Consider the following 22,702-nt stretch of genomic DNA (forward strand, 5'->3'; position numbering starts at 1 on the left):
TGCAAACATGGAATCAGTGGCTTCTAATTCATAATAGACCAAGCCTGGACATTATGAATTAGAAACTCCATGCTCTGGAGTTTATCCACATTTAAAAGGAATATTAACAGCAGCACTGATTCCACATCTGCATTTCGAAAGTCTAATAAAGAATTCAGTTTTTTTTGAGAGCTGTAAATACAAATTCCATCTAAAAGTTCAAGTTTAAAAGTTTTAATTGGCCAGTGGAAGGGAAATAGAAGTGTTTGCTTTGTGTCAGCATTGGCTGAGAGAATAAAGGGGATGCTGCCAACCAGATTGTTTCCACGGCGATTGGCTCTCGACGGCCATGGGCCAAAGGTCGCTCACTCGCCGATCCATCTGCCAGGCGGCATCTGCGGACATTAGCCAATGATATCACACCACAAAAGGCAGAGCTCAACGGAAAGCTTAATTGCCAAGTATTAGGGTTAGAAAACTCATTTTAAAAAGGTTATAGGCGACTGAGGAGCTTTAAATTTGGACACAGATGAATATGATCGGATTTGACTCATTGTACCACACTTGTGTGCTTGATGAACTCACATTGCAGGGTTCCTGGGGAAAGTATGTCCTCGTCCATGTCGTCTAGGTCATCGGAGAACAGCAGGTGTTGGGGTGTGGCAGAGCGGATGCCCAGGAAAGCAGGGTCCAGGTTGAGGGCAGAGGCCAGAGACGACATGCCAGGGTTATTGACAATATTATAGCCGGTCAGAATCTCAATTTGCTGCCACCGATGGAGCTTTTCTCTCAGAGCAGTGGTCACTTCTCCCAGAGCCTGTCTGCCGAAGTGAGAGAGAAAGAGAGGTGAGGCTTAGTTTCGTTGCTGTATACTCAATAAATAATACATAAAATAAAAAGGTTCTTTATTGGCACATATGGTTCCATGAAAAACCTTAAAATATCCATGGAACCTTTCCATTGCACAAAAGAAATCATAGTCTTCATAGTTGAAAAAGGTTCTTCAGATTATTAAAAAGTTAATCACACTAAGGGGCCATTCGCAAAGAAACACATTTTTGTTTAAATTCACTGCACTTCTTTTCCATTGTTTTTCTATGTAAACTTGCACTATATGGACGTGTTTAACCATTGCACTTAGATTTCATTTCATCTATGTTTTATTGGATTAAATTAACATATTTTGACAGTGCGTCCGACTAAGTTGGTAACCACTATACCAACACTCAAAGAAACTTCAACAGTTTAAACTAAATTTATTTTATACCCTTACTCCTCTAATAAATTAAATACAATATACATGACTATATTAAAGGGATAGTTCACCCAAAAATGAAAATTAACTCATGATTTACTCACCCTCAAGTCATCCTAGATGTATATGACATTCTTCTTTCAGACGAATACAATCGGAGTTACATTAAAAAATGTCCTGACTCCTCCAAGCTTTATAATGGCAGTGAATTGCTGTTTCTGTTTTGAAGTCCATAAAAGTGCATCCATCCATCATAAAAGTGCTCCACACAGCTCCGGGGGGTTAATAAAGAAAAATATTCATATTTAACACGTTACAAAGTAAAATTCTAGCTTCCGGCCAAACGTGAGTCTACTTACGCCTAAAGCGCAACTTGTGATGTCGGAAGTAGCGTAGTGCGTCATGGCATAGCGTAAATATCAGCAGTACGTCGCATTACTCACATAAGTTGCGCTTTACACTTAATGGAATCCGTATGTTCGTTTGGCCAGAAACTAGTTATTTTATAAAGTTTTAAATATGGATATTATTCTTACACAAACGCATCACTTCGCTTCAGAAGGTCTTTATTAACCCCCCGGAGCTGTGTGGAGCACTTTTATGATGGATGGATGCACTTTTATGGACTTCAAAACAGAAACAAAAATTCACTGCCATTATAAAGCTAGGAAGAGCCAGGACATTTTTTAATATAACTCATATACACCCAGGACGACTTGAGGGCGAGCAAATCATGGGCTAATTTAAATTTTTGGGTGAACTATCCCTTTAATAACAGTATTCAATATGAATATACTACATTTCTGCCAAAACACTATGGTTACTATTGTACACCACCATGGTGTACTGTTACACAGTGTTACTACAGTATTACAGACATGTCAAATGTTTGTAAGGATGATGATTTTAAAAGTGTACTAACTTGTCATTCATGACAAATTTTTCTCCTGTTTTCCTCGTCAGTCTTGTCAGGAATGTAGAGGCTGTAATCTAGTTTAATCGAGTGATTTGTGTTTTGTGACAAAGATGTGTGTGTCGAATTTAAATGATTCTCACTGGATGTCGCAGCGCTGTTTAATACGCACCTGCTCTGAACTTGCATTAAGCCCAAAGTACACATGAGACGACACATGAGCAGCAGAACGTTTCATCTTTGTCCAGTGTCTGCGCCATTTCTCTCCAGAAGTTATGACAGATGCCAATGTCTTCGTACTCTTTTAAACTAAAGTTGCAGCTATCTCTTAAACCTCTCACAAACGCTTGTCAACGTCTTTGGTAGCTTGTTGTTGTTGTTCTGTCTCTTCATTTTCTTTTTCGACTGTGCAACATCCGCCCGAGCCAGTGTTGCCCCCTTGTGGGCAAATTACTTAGTAAAAAAAGAATTCAAGGCGCATGTGTGACCTGTATGTACTCTGTGTGCCCTCCGGCTGGATGAAGATGATTGGCGGGCCAGATTTGACCTATGGGCCGCAAATTGAATAGCTCTGCTCTAGACCCTGCGTTCACCCCCCCATACTCCTTACCACACACAAAAAAAACGTCTTCTGTGTGAATGGCCCCTAAGAAAAATGGACCCCCAAGCTTCCCAAGAGTTTTCTCAAAATGGCGACTCACCTGGCTGACAGGATTTTGTGATCAACATCATCCAGTGAAGGGCTGTGGGCCAAGTGGAACGTCCCAAAAAGAGTTCCTCTCTTCTTCTTGATCTTTTCTGCCTGTTATGGTGGTCACAACTTCATAGTTAACAAGCAATACCTGGATGCTAAGCTAGCTGAACAAGCAAAACAGATTTAATATTCAGTTAAAGCTTGTCATTTTGTGAGTATGTGACCATCTTACCCCTTCTTTAGCCACTATGAGCTGTTTTTCCGCATTCTGTTTCTTAATGTTGTAGTACTGCACCTCCACCTCGTGTGTGAGCTGCAGCCACTTCTGCAGAGCTTCAGGAGGAGACCAGCCGCTCCTCAACTCCAGCTCCCTCTCGGCCTTCTTTAGAGCCATTCGCACCTAAAACAAACACACACGCTCATGAATATTGGCTGCATTTCAGAGTTTTGATGAGGGAAACCTCTTCAGCAGTTCCCATGGTGATGGGACATCTGTAAGGTGAATTTGAGGGAGACTACAAGGGTTTCCAAACATTGCTGATGAGCGAATGATGAAAAGAGGCATAAACATGCCATTATTTTATTAGGGTTTGGAAGATTGATAGAAAAAAGGAAAAAAACACCCTCTTGAAATAAACACAATGAAATACATTCAGGGGAGTTACTACACTTATAAAGGATAACTTTACAATTTTGACTTTCTGCAATATTTTGCATTCTAATAATAGCTAATTTTACTATTTTATTTTATGTTTTATCTTATAAATCTATTTTATTTACTTTACTTCTTTTATAAATGCTATATGTTTAAATGAATTGTCATTTATAATATATATATAGATATAGATAGATAGATAGATAGATAGATATAGATATACCGTATATAGTTTTGATAAGAGTTAAAAAAAAAAAAACTTCTCATACCTGTTCCAGCTCCTGCTCTGCATATGTCTGTCTGCTCAACTCGTTCTCAGTTCCCTCACGTAGTTCTCGCAGTCTCTGCGCCTCTTGCTTGGCTTCGTCAATCTCCCTTTTCATCTGCCGCTCCAGATTGACCTTCTCCACCTCCACTGAGTGGTGCTCTTCCTGTGCGATCTGCAACCTGAACACAAACACATTATCAATCTCAAGCTGCACCACTGTTGACTCGTTACTTAAAAGGGTGGTATAATGCCCTTTTCACAAGATGTAAAATAAGTCTCTGCAAAAACGCTTTGGGTGTGTCCCATTAAATGCAAATGAGCTGCTGCTCCCGGCACAGTGGGCGGAGCTACAAGAGCTTGCACTCACACATACATGCACTGAAAATTGCAAAAACTTTTAGCCTTTCATGTTCAAACTGGCGTCGGACAATGATGGAGAGACTCAAGAAGAAGTGACAACATGTAGAATGCAACAGGACATTTCTGAATGGTTAGTTGATGAATTTATGTAGATGATGTGTAGTTATCTTCTAGTCATTGATTAGCATATTCTGTCATGATAATCCATAAATCGTGTTCTGTGGGCGGGGTTTATGTAAATTATAAGGTTGGTGATGTCACTAACCCGGGAGGAAGCTTGTGTAGTCCCTACCAGCCGTTTGTTGTAGTCCTTAAAAAGCTATTTCTTTAAAAGAAAATATCTCCCTTTGCTTTGAACTTTGAGCGTTGTAACTTTGCAGATGTTGTTTATGCTCAAACAGCAACATTACACACTAACTAAGATTAGAAAAGTGAAATCATAATCAACCACCCCTTTAACAAACAGTTCATATATATCTATAATATCCCCTCAGTCACCAGCAGGTGGAGCTCTGGAGAATTGCGTCAACATGAAAAGGGAACTGGATCTGCAAGACTCTACCACACCTCTTCCTCCTCATGAAAAGACAGTTGAACAAGATGTGGCCTGTTCGATGTGGTAATTCTGTGGTAAAAACTCCTTACAAATTTAAAGGGAAATGCATCCTCCCAGCTATATAGGGGAAGACCGTTTAGAGATTCTGGGTCATGGAGGATGGCTAAATTTAGTTGTGTTCATGTGGCTAATGTGGTTCCATGTTGACAAAAGGTCTTCGATTCCATTTAAAATAATTAAAATCAGTTTTGCTTGACATACGTATCTGTGAAATTGGTAGCACATTATTTTACAGTCCTGTTCCCCATGTACATAGTATGTACTTATTATTATTATTATTATTATAACTGGGCTATAACAAGGTACTAACCCTGAACCTACCCCTAAACCTAACCTTAACCCATGTAGTTACATTATATTACCAGTACTTTCTTAGTTAAGTACACTGTAAGTACATGTTAGTGCACACACTGTTAAATAAAGTGCAACCGTGATATCACACAATGTGATCTTTCCTAGGCTTTCAGCTAAAGCACGTGGCAGCCTTCTCTCGTGCTGACGTAGTCCATGTTCAAACAGGAAGTAAGCCATAAATCAAACTGTCAATGATACGACAGTGGCCAAGGCAGAATGTTACTCACTCATAACTGGGAAGGGAAGCAGAAGATAAATGAAAAGGAAGGAAATGAACAGCAGAGAACAAATAAAAAAGTTCATAAATTAAAAAAAACTTAACAGACAAGCACATATATAGACAAACATACAGACACAGAAAGAGAGAGAACGTTAGACAGACAGATATAGACAAACATACAGACACAGACAGACAGAACGTTAGACAGACAGACAAACATAGACACAGACAGACAGATATTAAAGCCCTGTATTTCAGCCCGAGCCCGACGGGCCCCGACTTTTTTACGCCCCTAGGGCCGGGCTTCGGGACAATTTTCACGTCATAGTTCACATGCGGGCCGGGCCTCGGGCCTTTTTTTGGTTATCCTTCTTTTTATATTTTTAGACATTAATTAAAAAAATATGAGAAGTTGACGTCGACGATAGAAAAACAAACATAGAAAGACATTTAATAACTCATAACTTTCATAATCTTATAATTACACTGACATATGATTGACATGACAGTCTCACGCACACAGAAGGTTTCCCGTCAGCGCAACCAACGATTCACCTCATGTGCAAATAATGGAGAATATTAAGAGAAAAATCGCAGAGTGATAGAAGAGAGGACTGGGTTAAAATCTTCCACTGTGGATGCTATTCTTTTTCTCCACGATGCTCTGTAAGAGACTGTTCTAACTTTTCGTTTGATTGGACTTTATTTTCGTTTAACTGTTGGAAACTACTGGAAAAAAGAATGGCCATGTTCTGTGGTGCATTTTTGAGGTAAGATAACCTGCAAGTTTGTTTTTGATTTATTTTATTTAATTTGTTTAGATTGGCTATTGCTCATTTCGTTTGCGAGCGCTGTTGCGAGCAGCCTGAGCCTGCCTCAGTATTTCAAAAAATGTTGTTTTACTCAATGTGGTTTAATAAATAAACATTTATTAAACTAACTGTCTGTGTGATATGCTTGAAGTGTTTTATATCAATGGATTTTATTAGTATTAGCGTTGATTTGAGAGGCTAAATTGATCAAACTCGCTGTTGGCTCGGCTTGCTTGGTCATCATTTTTTTTTTTTTAAATGCTCCAAACATTTGTCTAAATTAACTTAATAAAGAAATGAAAAGAAAAGAAACATAACTAACAAAATGGACATATTTTAATGGCTGCAAATAGGGCAGGCTGCCGCTGTGAAAAAAAAAGAAAAGAAAAAACGGGCTCGGGTCGGACTCGGGCTGATAATTCTGATGAGCTGTCGGACACGGGTCGGGCTAGGGCCTGAGCGTCTCGGGCCAGGGCCGGGCTCAGGCCTAGATTTGAGGCCCGTGCAGGGCTCTAATAGATATAGAGAAACAGACAGACAGATAGATATAATGTTAGACAGACAGACATACATAGACAAACAGATATAGACAAACATACAGACATAGACACAAACAGACAGAAAGTTAGACCGACAGATACAGACAAACATACATAGACAGAGATAAATATAGACAAACATACATAGACAGAGATATATTTAGACACACATACAAAGACAAAGATAAATATATACAAAAATGCAGATATACACACAGATAGACAGAACGTTAGACAGAAAGACAGATAGACAAACATACAGACAGACAGACAGACAGACAGACAGACAGACAGACAGACAGACAGAAACTCCAGTTGCATCACACAGGGACAGACGTAGTGAGGATCAAAGTGGAAACGAGGTGTCCTGATCTCTGTTCCAAACGGGATTTAGAGTGAAGGACATGACAGAAATGCCACACACTCAGACCCATGGCTGCTGTTACACCGGCCATACTTACACAGTGACTTAATCACATTACACTCAACAAACATTCCTCCGCTACAGCTTTTTCCTTGAGTAAACTAATATAGATCACCAAACTGCACCTCTCTCCTTATAAGGCCATTGCTTTAAATTAATGCACCGTAAAGAAAGGATGTTTGAATCATGATCTTCTCCCAGACCTCTGACCTCTGAAAAAAGACAGAGACACGTTCTCTGTTCTGCCTCAGCGCAGCGGGCGCCAGCCGAACTGAGCATACGGCATGATAGTGCGATTGTCTGAAACACTCCAAGCAGGATTCAGCACTGCCCGTCCTTTTGCCATTTAAGGAATTTTAAAGGATGCTTGCATCACCCTGCAAGAGTCTTTTGACCTGAACAAAGATAGTAGGAAATGAAAACATTTCCACCAGACAGACAAATGACTCTTTTTGTCTTTAAATAGCAAATTAGTGTAGATCTGACTGACATTGTTGCATTTCACATTCATTTCAGGACCCTTTAGATGTGATAAGCATGTCTTCTGTATGTTAACGTTAGTATTTCAATAAAGCATGAACTTTTCTTCAAGTATTATTTATCTAATTACGACTAGCGCCCAATATGTACCATTTTTGGTCATACAAAAACGTCTGACAGAATTATTCTGTGAAATACAAATCAGAATCAAATATTACAGAGAGCTGTGTAATAAAGTAAACTAAAATTAGGAAGTATCCACACCTTATTCTTCCGGTTTGGGGAACTTCCATTCAAAAAGACTGAAACGAATCATTTCAAATCATGAGGTTGCCCTACAAATAAAGGTTATCCGCCAGTTTGACTCAATGAGCTATCAGTTTTCTTTCATGCTTTATTTAAGAATAACATGAGAACAACGTAACACTTGGAATTTTAACGTGACATGTTATAACAAGAATATCTATGGCAAGAGCTATTTTCAGTCACTGCATTCTTTTCCTCATGATTATTTTCTTTTTTTCCTTTTGCATTCCGCTGTAATAGTATGAAAAAGGTCAACATATACTGCACATTTGTGGTCTGTTCTCCCGATTTAATTTACGATATGCCATTAATAATTCACTGGAATGCACGAAGAATCTCTCTTTTTTTCTCCCCAAATCCTCACGTCTCTTTCCAGGTTTGTTTTCACAGCTAATTCCAATTTATTATCTGTCAAAGTGACTGAAATCACTTTGAAATAGTATCACGAAATGCTGAATTAAATAAAAAAACTTATGTTACCACAGTGATATTTAATCGTCTGATTTTGCTGTGGAAAGATTCACGCTTTTGGGGTTATTCATGGTCTGTTGAAAGTACCTTGTTGATGCTTTTACACGTTTAAATGTCCTTTTAATGTTCAATGGTTGAAGGGTGAGTAGAATAATGTAATGTCATTGTACACAGTTTAAAATATATATATTATTGCATCCATATGGCTAGTCTTTCACTGATTGTTTACAGCTTAACGGAAGTTACACCCATAATTTGCGCAAAGCGTCATGGGGCGTAGGAATAATGTAGATAAAGTATTAAGTAATATGCATTAGTGCTAATTAGCGTAACGGAAGGCTGCTGCATGCTAATGGAATATAATTCTCTGATGAATCATGCTATTAAAAAAGTGACGTAGCCTCCTGTGCTGTAAGCTAAACGTGATGAAAGATATGTCACCTTCTCAAATCCTCTATCCTGTATCTTTGCCATGTCTGGAACTGTCTAGCATTTCAAATAAAAATAATAGTTTGAATATACTAATAAGTATAACTGCTCCAAATTGAATAACCAGACTAAACTGCACTTTGAATGAGTAATAAATGTATTTTCCAGGTTATTTCCAACCTGATGTGTGGCATGCTGTCAATTACCCCAGGCCATAATTCATATTCATCCTTCAGTGTGTATAAACGGATGAGAGATTTGTTAACGGTAACAAAGAGCAAAGAGAAAAAAATCGTTATCTTTTTGGAAAGTATACTCATGCTAACTAAGCATGAGTTAGCATGAGACTAGAGCTGAATCGCTTAAAGGGATAGTTCACTTTGAAATTAAATTTTGGTATGTTTTAGCGTACCTAAAGGGCATCCAAGATGTAGGTGTCTTTTTTTCCGCAGTAGTTTCAATTTTGATATTTTTAGGTCAAACCGTTCTTGTCTGACAGTCATATCATGCAGGTCCGAGTGATCTGAAGGCGCGGGCGCTTCCTATTGTGTGACGTGTGCGCAGACTGGTGCATAGATATATACAATAGATGCCGCCTTGGCTACGGCAGTTCATTGGAACGAGGCGGCATCTAGTGTATATATATCTATGCACCAGTCTGCGCCCACGTCACACAATAGGAAGCGCCCGCGCCTTCAGATCACTCGGATCACTTCAGGAAGCGCAATAGGAAGCGCCCTAGCCTTCAGATCACTCGGATCACTTCAGATCACTCGTCACACAATAGGAAGCACCCTAGCCTTCAGATCACTTGGACGTGGCTGTCTACAAAAGGTAAAAACGATATAAATACTGTTCGTTTTCTCACACAAACCGCTCGTTTCGTGTCTTAGGCCATCAATGTGTACTTACGATGGGGAATTGTTTAATTTGGTCGATGGGGAATTGTTTTAATTTGGACTCTGTGCATGCTCTTTGAGGGGGTGACCATAGACCTGCATGATATGACTGACAGACAAGAACGGTTTGACCTAAAAATATCAAAATTGAAACTACTGCGGAAAAAAAGACACCTACATCTTGGATGCCCTTCAGGTAAGCTAAAACATACCAAAATTTAATTTCAAAGTGAACTATCCCTTTAACAATCCCGTTTGTTCTAACTTCTTTAAATATATTTCATGACCAGCTAAAAAGTGAACTTTGGGTTTTTTCTTTTGCTTGGGGTGTGATGTAACTATCCATGAAAAACTGTTCACAATGCAGCTGAGTTCTTCAAACTCCAACAACAGGAATTGCATTGCTAACTTACAACCAGACGTTCCTCCACCTAGAAAAGTAGTCCTGCTTCACAAAAAACTGTGCATCAAGAAATATAAGCATCACATTTCCACTTTAAAGCCTTTCCAGCCTGCTAGTGTGTTTTCTGTTCATTTATACAAACTGAGTGCTTACTTCTGCTGCAGGTCCAGGAGGCTCTGCTCAGCTCTCTGAAGGCCTTCTAGGTCCTTTATCATCTTGCCCACGTGGTCCCTAGAATTTCGGTTCTGTATGTAGGCGAACCAGCAGCCCCCCACTCCAATCACGATAGACACCACCAGCATCAAGTCCTTCAAGTGACTGTCTCCCTCTGCCAACAAGAACAAAAAACAACACTTGAGTAACAATAAAAGGCAGGGTTCACCCCAAAATTACGATGTATTATATATCGATGGATTATATTAGATTAAAATGTATTTCTATAATCTGTGCCTTTGGCATGTACACTACCGTTTAAAAGTTTGGAGTCGTAAAGAAGTCTCGGTAACACTTTATTTTACGGTGCCCTTGATACAGAGTAATTACTTAAATAGGTACTTAGTAATAGACGTTGTAATAACATGTAACAAAATGTACTTAACATGTAACTAAGTTATGGAACAGCCTGTACTTGGGCAATTCCGCGCAAAACTGTCACATCCATAACGCCAACTAAATACCATGGCATTGTGTTGGCGTTATGGATGTGACAGTTTTGCGTGGAATTGCCCACTTACAGATTGTAATTACACACATGTAATAGGCAGCTACTGTTACACATGTGTAACAAGCCGAGTTGGATAAGGTTTATAGATACACATGAAGTACACTTAAGTACATTCTTGATACACTTTATTTTACGTAGCTTATACCTGTGTAATATTATGTAATTACAATGTAATTAGGAAACTACTGCATGCATTTAAGCTGTGAACTAGTGAGTTAAATCAAACTAAGGCAGAGATGGATAAGGTATGTATACACAAAGTACACTTAAGTACATTCTTGATACACTTTATTTTACGTAGCTTATACCTGTGTAATATTTTGTAATTGCAATGTAATTAGGAAATTACTGCATGCATTTAAGCTATGAACTAGTGGGTTAATTCAGATGGATAACATATGTAGATACACAGGAAGTGCACTTAAGTACAATCTTGATACACTTTATTTTATGTTACATACAAGTAATGCTACAGAACATACACATTTACCATGTGTAACTGCAGACCGTAGTAGCCTAACATATTTAAGTACTTGTTGTTACATTGTGTTATACTAAGTACTTTCTTACATAATTACAGTGTACCAAGTCCGTAACACGTATGTAACAGACTCGGCTTGTTACACATGTGTAACAGTAGCTGCCTATTACATGTGCGTAATTACAATCTGTAAGTATAGGCTGTTCCATAACTTAGTTACATGTTAAGTACATCTTGTTACATGTTATTACAAAGTCTATTACTAAGTAATTAATTAAGTAATTACTCTGTATCAAGGGCACCGCACTTATTTGATCGAAAATACAGTAAGACGAATTATTGTGAAATATTATTATCATTTTAAAGAACTGCTGTTTGATTGAATATATTTTAAAATGTAATTTATTCCTGTGATGGCCAAGCTGAATTTTCAGCATCATTCCTCCAGTCTTCAGTGTCATATTCAGTGTTATATATTTTTTTGTAAAAACCATGATGATTTGATGAATAAAAAGTTCAAAAGAACAGCATTTATTTAAAAGAGACATCTTTTATAACATTATATATGATTAATTTCTTTCAAAAAAAAAAAAAAAAAAAAAAAAAAAAAATCTTACTGACCCCAATAGAGTTGTCAAAAAGTACCGACTTCGTTACCAATTCGATACTGAAATTTTAAAATTGTGACGCTTTGAGCGCTGTTGAGCAGAATCGTGAACACTTCTGATTGGCCATGGTGTTCATCAATGTGTACAATGATCAACGAACGGAAGTGTTTGAAAGTGTTTTAACAAACGGGAGCGGGAGCGTTTTGAAGCACAAACAGGCGTCTATCAGCAGACCGGTCCGCGGATAGACGCCTGCTTTCAAACGCTCCTGTGTGTATGAAGAGCGTCACTGATGTATATTTACAACATATTTTTGAAGCACTGATCATTGTAACCAATCACAGACATATCCGATGAGCGCGTGAGTACAATGGGCAATCAGAAGGCGTTTACGATTCCGCTCAACAGCGCTCAAAGCGTCACATTTGTAAAATTTCAGTATTTTATGAAACTTATGAACGGTAGTGAATGAATGTACATAGTGCTGTAATATAAACTAGCGTATCACATACTCTAAATACAGTGATGTCATGTGAGAATTATGACTCTTTTTCAACACACATTCCATCTGTCACCCCAGCTGACCCCGACATGGCAAAAGCAAATTAATGTTTTCTTTCCAATGCTTATGTCTGCAATCTTCTCTTAACAACCATTTCCAATGTTGTTTTTCAGACTGAAATAAAACAGTTAAAGTATTTGACTGATGGGTTGAAGATGCTTTCATCATGTTGATTAATATATATTGTGGCTAAATACAACAAATAAAACTGGAATATTATTTTTAAACCAGATTGATTTCACCGGGACGTGCAATGTAGACTGACTTGACTTTCTATAAACTAACAAAATCACAAGCCCAAGAGTATGAGGAAGGTAAATGAAAAAGAGCCAAGGATTTTTTGGCAGGGGTTATACATCAAATCAGGGTCTTCCTCTCTCTACAACTCCAGCCTAACATATGTGAGGGTTGCACAACACTGTGACATAAAACACACACACATACCGCTTTTAGCAAGAAGTTAAAACAAACAAGTAGTAATCTACTTAGAAAAAGTCCCAGAAGTGAGAAAAAGCTCCCAGTTTGGATCTAACCATGCAGATGTATGAATACACATCAGTAGTTCTGTCACATCTGTCTTATGCAACGTCTACTTTTATCCGGATACATTTGAAAGCACATTTTTTTCGCCCTCTGTTAGTAGTGGACAGATAGTGTATTAGTCCAGTGAAAACAGAGCTTTTTGAAAACACTCTTTCAAATGGATATATTAAAAATACAGTTTTTGCGTTGAAGTGTGGACTGAGAAAACTGAGGTATTCTACATGTTTGACATGTTTATTCATGTGACGCATATTGTACTCATAGATATCTATGGTTATATTGTTTTAAAAATGTTACTTTGTACAGTCTTAATATTACATCCCAGCAAAGATGACTTTTATTACATTTTATGCACTTTCCAGCATTTCAATGTGGACGAGCAACTTTTATAAAACTATTGAAAACACTAGTGTGGACAGAGATTTGAAGCGAAATGCTGTTTTCAAATGTATCCGGATGAATGTAGCCTTCATCTGTTTTGCATTGGAGGGCAGCAATGATAACAGTAAGTGAGTCCAGAGCGGTGTTTCCCACAAAGGTGGCGGCATCAGCTGCGTAATGGGAGGATCTGGATAACTGGATTAGTGAGTGCTATTTCCATCTACGATTTCGCTGCTCACATCCTGCTCAGGAACATGGCAGGTGACGGCACATCAAGAGGTGCCAAAATATTTGTGAGGGGATGTTGTTGAATCCCTAAACCTTGACGCGCCCCCATCTTAACCAGCTTGATTTGGGATCAGGTTAAATCTGATGTGGGTTTACTGAGGCTTGCATATAAACTTCCATCTGGATTTCCTTTTCAATAACTGCACTAGTGTTTGGATAAAAGAGCTCTTAGAGTGTATATAAAGGAGTGTTTTGTTTGCACACATAATCTTTCACCAAGTCTAAGGACACTGGAAGGCGCAGTGTTCTCATTTCTTCCTGTTTAAGTGCTGAGGTTGAAAACTGTACATATACACATATTTTCCATTAGTAATGCAACACCATAAGATTCTATAGTAAGATTGTCTAGAACAGTGAAGAACCTTCTACTGCGGACAGTATAAACAGCGACCGGAGAGGCAAATAACTGCCATAGCTGAGATTATTAAGAAACTCCAGACGGAATCTGGAACCAGGGGGGATCAACCAATCAGACGACAGACCAGACAATTCACAGACGCACTGGTCTACACAGTGATTACACCAAGTACCTTCAATTAATATGACTTTAGAATAACATTAAGGCTCCAACAAATTTTTGACAAATATTTTTAGCCAATAACATAAAGGCTCTAAAAAAAATTCAAATATTTTTAAACAAATATCTATCACCCAGCAATCTCTCAGAGCAAGGGTTTTGAATCTCTTAGATGCCATGTATACTACAAATATGATCATTCTTATGTGAGGGACATTTCTTGAATAAAGACCCACTTTATACTGTGAAAATGTAATATTATAAATATGTCTAAATATGTTTTGGGAAATACATATTTTTTCCATTAAGTTACAATGTTATTACAATTTAATGGTAATCTTCTACTCATCTATATTTATTTTTTAATTTCTTTATGTATATTTACTTAATTATTTTAATCTAAATTTTATTTATTTGTTTATTTTATTATTTTAATACATTTTTATTTGTTTGTTCATTTGCTTATTTTAATAAATATTTATTTAAATACATTTTTTGTTTATTTATTTTAATCTAAAATGTACTCATTTGTTGTTTTATTTATTTTAATAGTTTTTTTATTTATTTGATATGTATTTACTTATTTTAATAATCAGTTATTGAAATCTAATCTTTGTTTATTTATTTTAATCTTATTTTTTTTATAATTTATTTAATTTTTTCACCAGATGACTTGATTAGCTCTATTTGGAAAGAATGAATCATTCTAGAATGATTGGGGTGATTTTGTAGCGGAGTGAATCTGCATAAAAGATAATAAACTAATTACAAGCATACATAAACAGACAATAGAACAAAGATAAAAATGACATAAACAGTGCTTTCTGTTTTTCAGGTAAGTCTTACAGTATTCAGGTACAGAAATGTAAAATAATAGGGCTGGGTTTCGATTCAAATTTCAAGAATCGATTCGATTCCGATTCTCAAGATCTTGAATCGATTATCATTATTCGATTCGATTCGATCCGATCCGATCTTCGAGATTTAGATAATGGTTTTTGAAAAAAGCATTTTTTTCCAGCTGTTACCTGAATTACAGGACTGTAGTTATGCAACATATTGATACTATTATTATAGACATTCAACTGCAAATTAATGGAGTATTGGTGGTTGTAAAGAACAATCCCCCTTCCAGAGTGTTGATACAACTGCTTTCACAAACTTGCACTGGTGTAGACCAGGGGTTTTCAAACTGTGGGTCGCGACCCATTTGTGGGTCGCAGATTGGGAAGAGGTGGGTCGCGCAGTCACTATTGGCTGCAGCTAAATTTACGTTTCATGAATGACACACACACACAAACATTTTGCACGATACCAACGTTAAATAGAAATCGCTGTGAGATCGCATTACACAGGAGAATTCAAATGTCACGAAAGGCGCTGCGTTTCCCAAAAGCGTCGTATGCCTTTAGTAGATCGTAAAACCGTTGCCACTTATCTCTACGATCAGCTTAGCTCCCGATGCTTTTGGGAAACGCAGCGGAGACCTGAATCAGCCTTTCGTGACATTTGAATTATCCGGTGTAATGCGATCTCATGCAGAATGCAGAGCAGTGATTGGAGTAAACGAGTTTCTTCTTGTTAATAATGCGCACATAACCGCTTAATGAACCGCGCCGCTCTGAGACGCTGAAATTGTTAACACAACATTTCGCAAGCGCGTGCTTCATGAAACAAATCGCACTGATTTCTCTGTCGTCTGTTCAACACAGAACTGTTGTCTTTCAGAGATATGGTCGTCGTAAGAGTGCGTTGTTTGCGTTCCCTTGCATGCATTTTGCTACAACGCAAAAAATATAGCCTATATATAAAAAGTATTTCACATGTACACACACGAGCACTAAAGTGTTTTCTGCGCTGAACAACGCAATGAGTTTAACAACACTCGCAGCATAAATATTACTATTGAAATTCTAGGTCATGGGTCTACTGTCAAATAAAATTATTAGTCTATTATATTTTTTATATTCTGATTTTTGTCATATCAAACCTTTGGTTATGATTAAGCTTACTTAATCTTTTTTCATTTCTTTAAATTTGTTCTGCCGTGTCTGGTAAATCAGTTGAGGCAGCAGACAAAAACTACTCAGTATTCTTCACATTATTTCAACAGCCATTAGGCTGTTAGGCTCTCAATTTTTGATAATGTGCCAAAAGTTTGTATTGCAATTAAACTTGTCATTCATACTATAACAAGAAAAAAACTGCTCCAAAGAGAACTAACGCCTCCCACCCCACATTCATGCTTTAAAATTATTTTATATTTTGGTGGGTCTTGAGATAGATTATTCTTGTCTAGGTGGGTCCTGGAATGGAAAAGTTTGGGAACCCCTGGTGTAGACGACCGAGGACGCAGAGGTATATCAGCAGCAGTAGACCGATTATTTAGACGCAAACCTGATGTATTATTAAAAATGACATTAAGAATTTTCCAAAATGCTTTTACAGTTCAGATGCAAATGCACCTTTATTTTTTATTTTAATGATCAACATTTAGAACACATTTGTTCTAAGCCTGTGCAAATGTAAACAGATTGTTGGCTACTGGCTTCAGTAAACAGACAACGTAGAGATGCGCGGATGGGCTATTATTTCAACCGCATCACAAAACTCATCCGTCCGCACCAACGTTTTTGACCAATTTTCAAAACAGCACCCGCCCGCCATCCGCTTAATGTATGCATATATTTTTTATTTGATTGGCTAACCGCCCGCCACCCATCCGAATTTAATTAAAATATAATTTTTCGTCACATCATCCGCCCGATCCACGGTTTATCCGCGGAGTCCGCGGCTGTAACCGCCAACCGCGCATCTCACAGAATGTAAATAAAATTTGAACTTACAAAACCTTTAGAAAACCTTTGCTTTTGTCAAGCTCGTTCTCTGCATTGCTTCTGAACCCGAAATGGTGCCAGATCGCAGCTTTGAGCGTTTCTGGAGTTTTCAAAGCAACCGCTTAACGTTACTGACGTTGTTTTAATGTCCTTCCACATCGCGCGCATGCGTGAATTCAATGACGCGGCAAGTTAAAGTTCACGGGGAAAATCGATCCTCTGAGTTACGGATCGATCTTTAGAAATTAATATGAAAATCGATTCAGAATCGGTGAATCGATTTTTTCAACACAGCCCTATAAAATAACACTGCATAGTCTTCACTGTATAAATATAATTAATCTTTGTTAATGATGCAAATGTGATTTTGTCTTTGTATGTTGTTGTTTAATAAACATTAATGACACAGACAGCAGCCGGAATATTAGGCTGCTGTCACTTTAAGACCGAATGCACTGATCCAATATAATGATCCTCATCTGTTTTTTTTTCTCATTTGTTTACATTCACATAAGCCATAAGCAACTGTGCTTACTAGGATCCTCGACAAGACAGGCATTTTGACATCATTTTGCGTACGTGTCCGTTCAAGCACAAAAAGATGATGTCTGCGCGGCTCTGTACGCACACAGAAAAGAGTTACGAATTGAGCTCTATTCTTGCACTTAAATGGTTTAAAATCGCTTGAATGTTTAAACTGACAGGACCTAAAATGTATGCAAATAATAAAAGTTTGCTCTATGATGGTTAAACTTTGCCTGGTCCGTACGGATTAACTACGAACCCTATACAGTATTTGACAATATTGACGATATTAATGCTAAAGCGATATATCGTGCAGCCCTAATAGCAACAAGCTAAAAACTACTCAGAAAAGGAACTGCATAGAAACATATTGGTAACCACCTACAACACCCTACAAAAATCTTCTTTAATCAGCAAGTATTAACCTGTACTTTAAATGCATGCCCGCATACGCAAAAAAGCACAGGCATTTTAAACTGCAGGCCACACAAAAGTAATCACTGATGCCCTTTGCTAGAGCACTGAGAAGGAATATGGATCTTGTAGCCTTGTGCTTTATCATGTTTCACCATGAGCCATATACCAGCAGTGCATCAGTGCATGAAGACATTGTGTGAGCTGAAATTCCTGCAACAAATCATGCAGTCTTTGACAGCCTTTGGGATTATGATGGTGCTGTGTCTAATGTGCTGTGTAAAGTACTTTTCTTGCCAGCATCTTTGATACCTTTAACTCTGGCTAATATTCTAGGTAGAGACAGTCACATGAACTATGAATCATATGATGGAATGCCCTCGACCATTACATCCCCATCAATCTCTCAATCTCTCTATTTATTGACAACATCCCTCTCTTTTCTGTTTCACCAGAATTTCACTCGAGTATCACGTTGTAATGGCTGACATTAAAGGAACATGCCTCTTCTGTCTGGCTTTTGTTATACAATAAGTCTGGCTATTTTCAGACGGAGAATATATTTGCTCACGAGAAAAGAAAACAGAATAAACCTTTCTTTGATTTCAGCACATAATAAGCAAAGAAGACTGCAATTTGGACTTCATCCAGAAATCAGCAGTTCAAAAAAACTTGTTATTCCTTGCAGAACATTTCAATGCAAGTAGTTTTCTAAAACTTCTAAAACAGGGAGAAGAATTAAGAAAACAGTTCCAACAAATTAGTAGAGTTGGTCTACCGAATACACCCTTCAGTCACGCTAAAATACAAAATATAGCCCGGAACAGCTATGAACAATATTGTCCAGAGACAGTAATGATTCTACTGTGAATATTTCTGAGTGATGTTGCAAACTAGGGTTGTCAAAAAGTACCGACTTGGAACCAAAATACTGAAATTTTAAAATTGTGACGCTTTGTGCCCTATTGAGTGGAATTGTAAACACCTCTGATTGGCCATTGTGTTCACATGCTCATCAGATATGTCTGTGATTGGTTAAAATGATCAACGCACGGGAGCGTTTGAGAGCACACGGAAGTGTTTGAAAGTGTTTTAAAAAAACAGGCAAATATACATCAATGACGCTCTTCACCGAGCTCTTACACAGATACACACAGGAGCGCTTGTGCTTTCAAACGCTGCCGTGTGTATCTGTGTAAGCGCTCGGTGAAGAGCGTCATTGATGTATATTTAATGATGTTTTATACACAAAGTTCGGGAGGAGCACGTTCAAATAATCAATCCAATCAACTTGTCATCAAACAATTATGTCACAAACAATTATATTCACTCTGTCAACTCACCTAACATTCCTTGACAGTTTTTCAGCATCCCTCCACCACCCCGACTCCTCACTCTTGGCTCATTCTTTTACAGCCAGGAATACGGGGGGAGTACTCTGGGTTCGGGCCGAATACCGAGCCCGGAGCCCTCTCCTCGGACAGCACGCCAAATACGCTTTTATTCTATCTGACTTATTTGTAAGTGTGACCTCGTGAATATGATACGCGTAAGTACAATGGGCAATCAGAGGTGTTTACATTTTTTTGTAATTTCAGTACCGACTTGGTACCGAAGTCGACAACTCAGAAATGATTCATTTAAATGAACAGTTTAATTGAAATGAATCAAACTTTTGGCCATTAATCAGAACTGATTAACTCACATGGACATTTTTAACTGATTCACAGAACTGAATTGATCTTACCAACTCTTGCCAGAGACTATTAAAACATTTCAAACTCAAAAGTCATGAGACAATTTCGATATACAACCACAAATGTTTTGTGGATATTCAATCAGCCCAGTCTTAGTACTAAGTGCTACTCACTTGGATTTCCAAAAAGCACTGTCTCCAGAGCCTTCAGCTGCAATTTCTGTGCATGAGTGCGGTCTGGTATCTTCAGCACAGACAGAAGCAGGGTGGCATTTTTCACTGCAAGTCTGTGAATGGAACAGACACTGTGAGTCAGTAAGTAATTTATGTCCGTCAGCTGAAAAACGTATTATACAGATGAAGGCAATAGAGATGCTAACTGTAAGCTTTATTACCTGGGCAAAGCTTTGCCACTGATGTCGTTCTTCCTGAAGGAATCGACATACTGAGGTAACTGAACACAGCGGATGAGCCAATCCTCTGCATCTTCTACTGTCCAGTGATACACTAAAAACAAAAAACAAGTGATGCAAGTGGATTACGGTGCCAGAGGACACTGAGAACACAGACATGGAAGACCAGACATTCTGAATGATGGAAGCTTAAGCCCAAAGTATACTTCGGCCGTACGCATTCCGCGACTGTCTGCACACTGTCTGTGTGACGTCATTAGGAGGCCCAATTTTTGTGTCCGTGCGGATGCTGCACGTACAACAGTGACTTGAGTCCACTAGATAGTGCGCACACGTCGAAGGCATCTTTCCGCGCTCACGGCCAAAGAAGTATACTTTGAAAGGCTTGTGTTTTCAGTTACACAAACATAATACTTACACAAGTCTACATGTATTAAATATGTAGTAGTTTAAATATAGTTTATGATGTGGCTAACAGGAATGACTTTGAATTTGCTCTAAGATGGCTGACTGCTTTCTCAGTGTCGTATAATTCATATCAAATTAAAAGAATCTGTGAAAACCTTCAGAGGCCTTCCAGGTGTTCCACATGTCCTCCACTGTGATCAGCAGATCTGCTCTATGGAAGCTGTTGTGTTTTCCCTTAGGATCTTTGTACTTTAAGTCTTCCCTTAGAAACTGTTTAAGGAAACAAAGACTGGATTTTAGCATTAGGTACAGTGGTTCTCATGATATCATTTTCTGATAGGCTCACATGCAGCAGGTATATAATCATATAAACATGCATAGTTAGGATTGTAAAAATAAATATGCTTAACTATAGGCTGAAATTAAGCTAAAGGAGAGGATAAAATGAAACGAAAATCCAGCACCCTGAAATGTAATCTAAAATTAAACAGTGGTTTTCCAATTACATTCACAATCTGTTCTGGACTTGATTATTTATGTTTCATTTTACAGCACTGTCTATTTGCATAATCCAACATTTGGCAAGAGGTTAGATGTAAAACCACAGTAAACAGATTATTTGGCATATCCAACTTGTAATACTTGTCTTGGGTTTTTTCTATGATCCAGTAGTCTTACTGTAGAGCATCAGACAACCTGAAGTATGTAAATGCTGTTATTTTCACTGGTTCAATCGCCTCACAATAACTCAGACTGTAGTAAAGGTTACACTCACAGGACTGTCTATGGCCTTGGACTGCCTATGGCTGCGGTCGGTCAGCAGTAATGCTGTTTACTCAGTGCTCAGATGTGGCATTCACATGAAAAAGGAATTGCTTTGTGTGATTCAAAGAGAATACAGTGTGTTTTTTTATAGCCTATGTTCGTGAACGATAATCATGGTTAATAATCACTTCAGAAGCCATGTGGAAATGTCATGTCCATTCAAAGCAGATCCATAAGTGGATTTTGAATTTTCTTTTTTGTTTGTATCTTTGATAATCAGGTTGCATGACTACTGTAAAAAATAATAGTGTATGAAAAACATATTGTAAAGTGTTTATCTGAAACATTGTGACAGCCAATAACACATTGACTCGTCTAAATTTGGTCAGTCCAATCGACTTTTTTAGAATCCTCTTTTCAAAGATCATTTGCTTTAAATCACTGGCAGTTGCCAGTTTGCTAAATATACATATACACACACGTTGGTACACCTATCATTGAGCACATTTACAGTACATGCGCTAACTAAAATCAGTTTATTGAAATAACCTTATTTACTGGTTTACATACAAATCAATAACCTGGCAGTGCAAGTAAACCATGTTTACAAGACTGTATGTAAAAAAATAAAAACAGGTTATTCCCTGGTAGTGACGTCAAAAAGTAAGCATCCATGTTTTAGAGTATTCTATTTATTATGTGAGTTTTGATGTTAAATAAAGCATTAAAACCCCCAGAGTATTTCAAAATGTCAGTGGGAAACTTGTACAGAGTTATTCTTCTCTCATATTTGAAGTTCCTTTGGCTGCACGAGATTAGAACACATTTTTTATATTTCTAGGATAAAAAAAGCTTGAGTTTGCGAAAAGAGGTTTTAAATCTCAATGAGATCATCTGGTTGAATAAAGGTTAAATAAAAATAAATAAAATATGTCTCACCTCTACTGCAAAACACTAACTAAGCCATTAAATCTGCCGTACAAGGACGCTTTCCTGTCACATATCACACACGCGCACTTCAATAAGCTGACAGAACGCAGCTTGTTTACATACGCCGGGCGAAATTTTGTTAATTGGAAAAAATCTAGCCGTGTTGATTATTCTTAAGCCGTTTGACCTTACGGCAATAAAGATAAACAGTTGAATGCATTTACATGACCACACGCGTTGTCGGCTTATTACTAACATGCATCAAAGGCACTATGGTTTTTATACTGAGATGATGACATTTTCTAGTCCCTAAACCTACTCCTAAACATAAAGTATGTTTATTTAGTGATTTGAATTATGAGGACATCGGCATAATGTAGGAGGTGTGGCCTGAAACTTGAATACACAAATACACACCACCACAATATAAGGACTCCATAATGTAGGTCAAAAAGCACACGCACACGCACACACACGCACGCACACACACACACACACACACACACACACACACACACACACACACACACACG

The 22,702-nt window shown here is 37.9% G+C and overlaps 1 protein-coding gene across 4 annotated transcripts in view; it reads right to left on the reverse strand.

The window, feature by feature from the left end:
• Positions 1–22,702, reverse strand: part of stim1b (stromal interaction molecule 1b) — a 40,240-nt gene that overhangs the window by 5,288 nt on the left and 12,250 nt on the right. For 3 of the 4 annotated variants that reach the window (XM_079846636.1, XM_079846634.1, XM_079846633.1), the window contains exons 4-11: positions 20,630–20,744; positions 20,049–20,160; positions 19,828–19,940; positions 10,231–10,405; positions 3,766–3,943; positions 3,074–3,241; positions 2,849–2,949; positions 565–800 (exon numbers count right to left, since the gene is read on the reverse strand). In XM_079846636.1, the coding sequence (XP_079702762.1) occupies positions 565–800; positions 2,849–2,949; positions 3,074–3,241; positions 3,766–3,943; positions 10,231–10,405; positions 19,828–19,940; positions 20,049–20,160; positions 20,630–20,744 (1,198 nt within the window). Of the gene's footprint in view, positions 1–293; positions 375–564; positions 801–2,848; positions 2,950–3,073; positions 3,242–3,765; positions 3,944–10,230; positions 10,406–19,827; positions 19,941–20,048; positions 20,161–20,629; positions 20,745–22,702 lie in introns of all 4 variants that reach the window. The other variant, XM_079846635.1, reaches the window with a different exon arrangement.

Source organism: Squalius cephalus (genome assembly GCF_949319135.1).
Source record: "Squalius cephalus genome assembly, chromosome: 17".
Classification (NCBI taxonomy): Eukaryota; Metazoa; Chordata; class Actinopteri; order Cypriniformes; family Leuciscidae; genus Squalius; species Squalius cephalus.